The sequence below is a fragment of the Eucalyptus grandis genome, chromosome 10, assembly GCF_016545825.1.
Source record: "Eucalyptus grandis isolate ANBG69807.140 chromosome 10, ASM1654582v1, whole genome shotgun sequence".
Classification (NCBI taxonomy): domain Eukaryota; kingdom Viridiplantae; phylum Streptophyta; class Magnoliopsida; order Myrtales; family Myrtaceae; genus Eucalyptus; species Eucalyptus grandis.
The window spans coordinates 27,233,930-27,240,629 of record NC_052621.1 but is presented as its reverse complement, the minus strand read 5'-3'; the positions used below and the strand labels follow the sequence as shown (position 1 = coordinate 27,240,629).

Below are 6,700 nucleotides of genomic sequence, written 5' to 3'. Positions count from 1 at the left end.
CAAAAGCACATTCACTTGAGCATTTTCAAGATCTTGTCTCCAAACTCTAGTTGACTTTTTATACGTCACCTTAAGTATGAGGGAATAATAGAGATATTTAAGATATTTATGAGATTTTAGGTATCTTCTTTATTGATGGTAATTGATATTATAATATTCCATTACATTGGATAGTTATCATGTATAGCCTATAAATAGGTCCATACCCTCTCCATTAAGTAGATTGAAATATACAAAAAATTCACATTTATCTTTGCCGCCCATTTCTTATCTAATAGGAGCCATGCTTGCATGATTCCGATAAACCCAATACTTACTTTACTTGCACTACGGGCTTTAGCTTCGTTTATGTCGTAGAGGATAGAGTTCAGCCTCACGCTCTAAAAGGTTGATTTTATTGTTATTGTTCTTATTCGTATAGAAGTGGTAATGTCAAGTGTTTCCTAAAAGGAGAGAGAACAATAAAATTGACCAAAGAACAGCAAGAATATATAACCAAAGAAGTTGGCTTAGTGCTTTGGTGGTGGTTGAAAGGTCCACCTCAGTAAGGACCACTTGATGCGGACTTCCGAACAGAATGGATCAGGTTAGCTTGCAGAGTGAGAATTCCGCATGGGGTCGTGCTTGCATGCACCGGAGGTTGTCGATGGTCGACAGGCTCAATCCTGGAAGAGTGCAGTGCGCCAACGTGAGCGTAGTTTGTCGACAGCAGTGGCTGGCAGCAAATGTTGCGTGCCGTCAAGATGTAGGGAAGAAGAAAAGGAGAGTGGATCTATACCATTCAATTTTTTTATCTTTCGAAATTCATTAAATTGTAGCTCCTCTGTTCTCCTTTTATTTGCTCGTTTAATCATGTATTATCTCATAGAAGATCCCGAGTTTTTTTGTCAAATTTGGTATGGCACCGGAGGCAAGGACATGGAAAGGCAAACCTAGCAAAAGCCGTAATGGTTTGATCAATGCACTCAACACAACTAATGCGAGCCAAATGGGTCAATGAGTTCAAACCTAATTCACTAAAGTCTGACCTGACCGGACCCATTTGTGGTCCCTTCTCCGCTTTCGGTGAAAATGGTAGTCTAAACTCAGTTTCAAGACGCGACCAGATTTAGCAAATTATCGCACCCATCGAAGCTCTCGGCGAAGAGAAGTACTATCTCATTCGCATTGTCTCCTAGTTCCCCAGAAACAGTAAGAAACGACCACGGCAGGCCAACGTAGGGGCCTGGGTCGGTGACGTGTTGAGAGAGAGAAAGAGAGAGAGAGATGGCTTGACAAGACAAGCATATCTTTAGGACCATAAACAGAAACATTGGCGTCAGGTTTTTACTATTTCGGTTCCATCAACGATAGCGTGAACACAGACATGATCGACTCCGAATACGTTGAGTTCCTTCCTCTGCCTATCAGAAACTTGCAGCTCCTCTTCTGAATGCACGAAATTTGACCCGCAATACGGGCGTAATAAAAAGCGGTTCCCTCTTTTTTTCTTCTGTGGAAATTGGTATGCTCGGCTATTTTTGGAGTAGAAAATAGTAAACAAAAACTTTAGCCAAAAAAGAGGGGAAAAAAAAAAGGACCTCTAGTGATAACCTCGGAAGAAAGAAAAAAGCGGGGTAAAAATTTCTCGGACAAATCAATACCATCAAGCAGAGTACTCGCCATCGAAACTCTCTTTGTTTCTTTATGATGAATGCCCTTTTGTTTTTCGGATAAATTCATGAATATGACATGTTGGCCATCAAAGAGAGCGCACAGAGTGCCAAATATAAGCATCAATCTCTTCGAACCCTTTCATTAGAGATTTAAGAGTTACCTAGGAGGCCATTGAGGCGTCAACTGATAGTAGCCACGAGAGATGTTGTTGACAGCTGAGGAGGGTGAAGTAAGACGGTTGCTTTGGCTTGTTGAGTCGGTCAATATTGGGGGAGGAATGACAGGAGAGCGATGAGCGGCCGACATTGAGAATCCTGATGATGCTGCAGCAGAGAGCAGTGGTAATGGGGCAGAATTGACCTGACCATGCATTTGTGTCGCCCAGGTAGCGAGTCCTTGCGACAAGCCTAACCCACATATCTTCTCTTTAGCTCTTTCCTGCAAGTTAGGCTCACAGGATTAGAACAGCGTGACAACATGCATCATCAAGCACTGTTCAGAAAACTCTAGGTTGATACCCGCAAGGTTATGAATTAATTGAAGCTTCATTCATGAAGCAGCACATAAAACAGGGAATAGCATGCACAAAATCAATTGTCGATTGTTTTTTCCTGTCTTCTTATCACTTATCTCTCTGGTACAACTTGACATCTTGGCATATTTGTACATGAATATCTCCATATTATAACCAGAACTTTAGATCGATACATAAAATCCCAGAAACATCAGTTCAAGCACATTTTTTTCCCATGTCCAATTTGTTGGCAAATAAGATATTTCTGACAAGAGATTTGAATTAAATCGTGTTCGTTTCAGTCATAGGTTGTCTCAACTTGAAATTTCATATAGCTGCAATGAGACGCTGCTCACAAGCAAAAAGGCATTGGATTGACACCAACTTCACTATCAGGATGTAATAGGAAAACAATAGTTACTTACCATGCAAGGAAAGACGCTAGGATAAACACCCGTCCAAGGAGGAGGTTGTCCAGATGTCATCGATAAACCTTCAACAGATGGATCACCCCAGGATGCAGCAGAGTTTCCTACCTGAGAAGCATTTTTAGTGAATACGGATACCATTGGAAGTCACAAAATAGTAATAATCTGAGCCTCCTCATTAAATATATGGAGCTAAAGAGTATAAATGAAAGAAAAAGGAAATCAAGATAATGTTCCCTAGTATTACCCTTAAACTACTTCCCTGACGCATGTCGTCCGAGGGCTCTAAGGTTTCCACCATTCCCCTGGAAGAAGCTGATATCCCGAGATTGAGATCAAGACCATGGTCACCATCTGCATCAATTGCATCAGAATACTTCAGCAACCTTGTAGAGAAACCTGATGCATTTCTTTTCATGAAAACGAAATAGTTTGCCAAAAGCTTCTTATTTGCAACAAAGAATGTGATTACAGATGCTATTTTCATTGCTGGCTTTTGCAATCATCTCTCCATCGTACGTACTAGGTTCAAAGTTGGTCACAGCCTCTCTTCCATTACATTTGATAGCTGCCTTGTCATACGCCCTGATTTCAAATAAGCAAAAGCTATAAGTGAGGGATCCTGCATATTAAGGCTGAGTACTCATAGAATTGAATTCTCTATGTGATCACAGGTTGCTCATAACACCTTGCTGCCTCTACTTCACTATCAAATAGGCCGAGGTATATATACCTGCACAAATGCATTGGAAGATACTTAGATACAATTCTCCAAAGTTCGCTTTCCAGAACATTTAGTGCTAACTGGCTTGTGTATAAACATAAAAGCTTGCCTCAGTTCATGGGCAGAAAATCTTTATAAAGGGGAACAGGTTTTAAAGGGAAAAGGCTTTTAGTTTTTTACTTTTTGCCAAGGAATTGACCCATTCTAGCTTCCCAACGCCCGCACTTGTGCAGTGTCACCCCTCGATATTTCGAACTTCCCCTAGAAAAGCCAGTACTCTGTCGACGAAGTATGTGTACAAATTCTTCCTTTGAAAGATTCTTCATCTGCCAATCTCAACCAAGAAAGAGCCTAAGCCAATCCAGAATGCAAACCAAACATGGTGCAATGGCGGAAGTTTAAATCATGCAAAACATCTTACCTGTTTAAAATCATCCTCATAATCACTCAAATTGAAATTTATGTCTGCATCAAGCCCCCTGAATTTTATTGCAGCTCGATCATAGGCTCTGAGTCCACAAAAACCCAATTATGTTATCTTCTTAGATGAATGGAACCTTCTAAAGCTACAAAGCTTAATGAGACATGGCGATGTCTTACCTAGCTGCAGCATGTGCAGTGTCGAATCCACCTACAAATCGGTCAAAGATTATCAGTGCTGCCAAAGGTGAAATGACATCATGTAAACTTAATTCAAATTTCCTGAGAAAAGACTATGCATACCCAAATACACTTGTTTTCCACAGTCCCTGTCCCAAAGAAAAAGAGAATAAATCCGTAGTCAATAAGTCAAATTCCATGAAAAATTCAACAACTCGTACATGTATCCGATTTCACTGAAATTAATCGCATGACAGGCGGAAGCACTATGAACCATGCTCAGAAGGAAATATCCAGAGAAAAACCCAACTTTTCTCAAATGAATCGTCAATTTCAGCAAGTCAATCGCACCAAATGATCATTGGTTCAAGAATCAGGCCGTTTCAAGATAGTCCCTATTATCCGGGTAAAACAAAAGCGGCAATCACTTGGGAAATTCAATCAAAGTAAGAAAACAGACAAATCACATCAATCCCGGATAAATTGGACAGAAAAATCAAACACGGCCGCAAAACTTTAATACATCAGAGCAGATGCATCGAATTTTCGAAAAGTCAGATTGATCGTCCACTAACCATATGTGCGACTCCCATCTTCCAGTCCTCCTATAAAAAGTAACCCCTCTATACTGCGAGCTCCTTGACCTCGGTCCCCTCCTGCTCTTCCTCCGCTGCTGCGGCATCGCCAGCCTCGGACCTTCCTTTTCCTTACAAGCACCAACCAAGAAGACATCGCTCCTCTTATCAAGCGAGGACGACTCGCCGCACCACTCCATATCCGCATCCACCTCCCTCACCGGGAACAGCTGCCTCGTCACCCCGAGTTCGTCGTCCGCGACACCATCACCTCCCTCGCCGGCCTTCAGGATGCCGAAGCTGAAAGTGCGAGCGTCGGCGGCGCGTGTCGAGCACGACTCGTCGTCGCAACCGTCGGCATTGACGATCGACGAGTTCGAGGTCCCGGACTCGTCCATTTGAGGCCCCGGCGCCTCAGGAAGCTCCTTGACGATCGCGACGGAGCTCTCGTCCCAAGCCGACTCCGAAATGGAGAGCTCCTCGTTGAGGTTGAGATCCAGCATGGTTCTCGCTCAACCGAAACGGCCGCAGTGCAGCTCGACTTCACAGCCCGCACCTAACCGCTCCGACCGGTCCGAGCTTCGAATTCAGCTAGTCGCTCCACATTTCAGCTCGAATCGAAGTTCGCCTGACCTACCGACGGAGCGACGGAGCTCAACCGAGATCGCGGTTTCGAGAGCCGATGCAGGCTCCTAACCTCGAACGGAGCCACGACTCAGAGAGAGAAAGGCGGGGAGAGAGAGAGAGTAAAAAGCAGAGACAGAGGGAGACGCCGACGTACTCCGATCTCTCCGGAAGGCGGCGGAGGAAGCGGCCGGCGGCGAGAAGGAGCGGCTCAGGCGCCGTCGTTTTCGGCCGGAGAGCAGGGAGTGAGTAGCATTTTGGATTCGTCCGGCGCTGCGATTCTCATCGGAGCAAGCTCGTCCGTCGCTTCCGCTGCAGAGAGAGAGAGAGAGAGAGAGAGAGAGAGAGAGATTTTTTTGGAGGAGAAGGTGAGAGAGGACGAGCGACGGAACATTTTGGAGCCAGGTGGGACTTTTATATGGAATATAATATATTTTATATATATTATATATATTCATTCGCGCATTCGCCAAAAATTTTATATACTCCATATTAAAAATAAAAATTAAATATTATCACCCTTGGCCATTGATGCCCATTTTTTAACGCACTGCAACTACACGGTTCGAACACGATGTGAAAAATCAGTGCATCCGGATCGTGTCCGGATCGATCTCGTGCGACCAATCGCGGTTCACTTCGTAAGCTATGATTTTTCTCCATGATATCGGTTATTAACATTTTTTCGGCCCATGATATTTCTGTATATTATAAATACAATTAGAAAATTATCCCTTTTTTTCATCCTATGATATTTTTTGTCTATGGGATATTGCAATTCATCATGAATTTCGTGAAAAATCGGGGACATCTCCGCTGGGTTCGTGCCTGTGAGTCAGTCTTGTGGCCTGATGGGCCCGTGCCACGCAATCGTGTCCCTATCAACCCATCAATTTGCGAGTCTTTTTTAGTATCGAGCAAGTTGACACTAACCGATTGCGTCTTGCTCAAATCGATCCGTCCTATTACATATCCTCATAGCAATGTGATCGGCGAATCCGAGCCGCCGCCCCTCCTCGACCCCAGAAATAAAAGGGGGAACGACAAATACTTAAATCCTAAGTGCTGCTTGTCTACATATGATTAATATATGTTATCAGTGCAATTTAGAAGTGCTCTCAGCGCAATTTGGAGGCCAATGATCTTGCGGTTATGTCGTGGACGGATATGGCTTTTTTAAAAAGGGGTCGAGTAGACGGGCCGATTTTATAGGTGGGGAGGGGAATATAGGAACTGTAGTCGCAACAGTTTCTTCGACCTGTCATTAGCGATCGATCGTGCCATCTCGGATCCTTTTCGAAACATTCGCAGACGGAACGGGAGCCTTTTTATTATTCAACGGACCGTGTGTGCGCTCGTTGTTCCGGAATTTGAATATTTTACGTGAAGTCGAGTGCGTCTAAGCAAGTTAGGAATGCCTTACAAGAAAGTATTCATGATGCGTTGTAGGGAATGCCTCGAGATTAAAGGATCTCGGTAGGTGTGGGGGACACTTCCGTGAAAAGGAAAAACGATTTTGTCCCGAATTTAATTAATAGTTTTCGCTTGACTCCCAAATCTGTCCGCGCGTTTGAGAATT

At 43.7% G+C, this 6,700-nt stretch overlaps 1 protein-coding gene across 3 annotated transcripts; it reads right to left on the bottom strand.

Annotated features, from left to right (window-relative positions):
* Nucleotides 1-1,564: 1,564 nt before the first annotated feature.
* LOC104422542 (AP2-like ethylene-responsive transcription factor TOE3) lies at nucleotides 1,565-5,500 on the bottom strand. 3 transcript variants are annotated; one of them, XM_039303680.1, is made up of 11 exons: nucleotides 5,279-5,499; nucleotides 4,498-5,189; nucleotides 4,046-4,071; nucleotides 3,923-3,953; nucleotides 3,744-3,831; nucleotides 3,503-3,648; nucleotides 3,287-3,331; nucleotides 3,071-3,183; nucleotides 2,846-2,952; nucleotides 2,596-2,706; nucleotides 1,565-2,094 (listed from the first exon to the last, which is right to left on the bottom strand). In XM_039303680.1, exons 2-11 carry the CDS (start codon nucleotides 4,998-5,000, stop codon nucleotides 1,813-1,815), a joined length of 1,452 nt encoding a protein of 483 aa, XP_039159614.1. In that variant the 5' UTR covers nucleotides 5,001-5,189; nucleotides 5,279-5,499; the 3' UTR covers nucleotides 1,565-1,812. The 3 variants fall into 3 exon arrangements, with proteins under 3 accessions (XP_039159614.1, XP_010033197.2, XP_010033195.2); XM_010034895.3 differs by having other exon boundaries at nucleotides 3,122-3,183; nucleotides 4,498-5,500; XM_010034893.3 differs by having other exon boundaries at nucleotides 4,498-5,499.
* Between the last annotated feature and the right edge of the window lie 1,200 nt (nucleotides 5,501-6,700).

Excerpts from the sequence above, each read along its gene's own strand:
- LOC104422542 (XM_010034893.3), bottom strand. The coding sequence starts at position 5,000 with ATGCTGGATCTCAACCTCAACGAGGAGCTCTCCATTTCGGAGTCGGCT. Across the intron at positions 3,954-4,045 it reads TGGAAAACAAGTGTATTTGG|GTGGATTCGACACTGCACAT; the intron begins GTATGCATAGTC and ends ACCGATTTGTAG. Across the intron at positions 3,332-3,502 it reads GGTCAATTCCTTGGCAAAAA|GTATATATACCTCGGCCTAT; the intron begins GTAAAAAACTAA and ends GCATTTGTGCAG.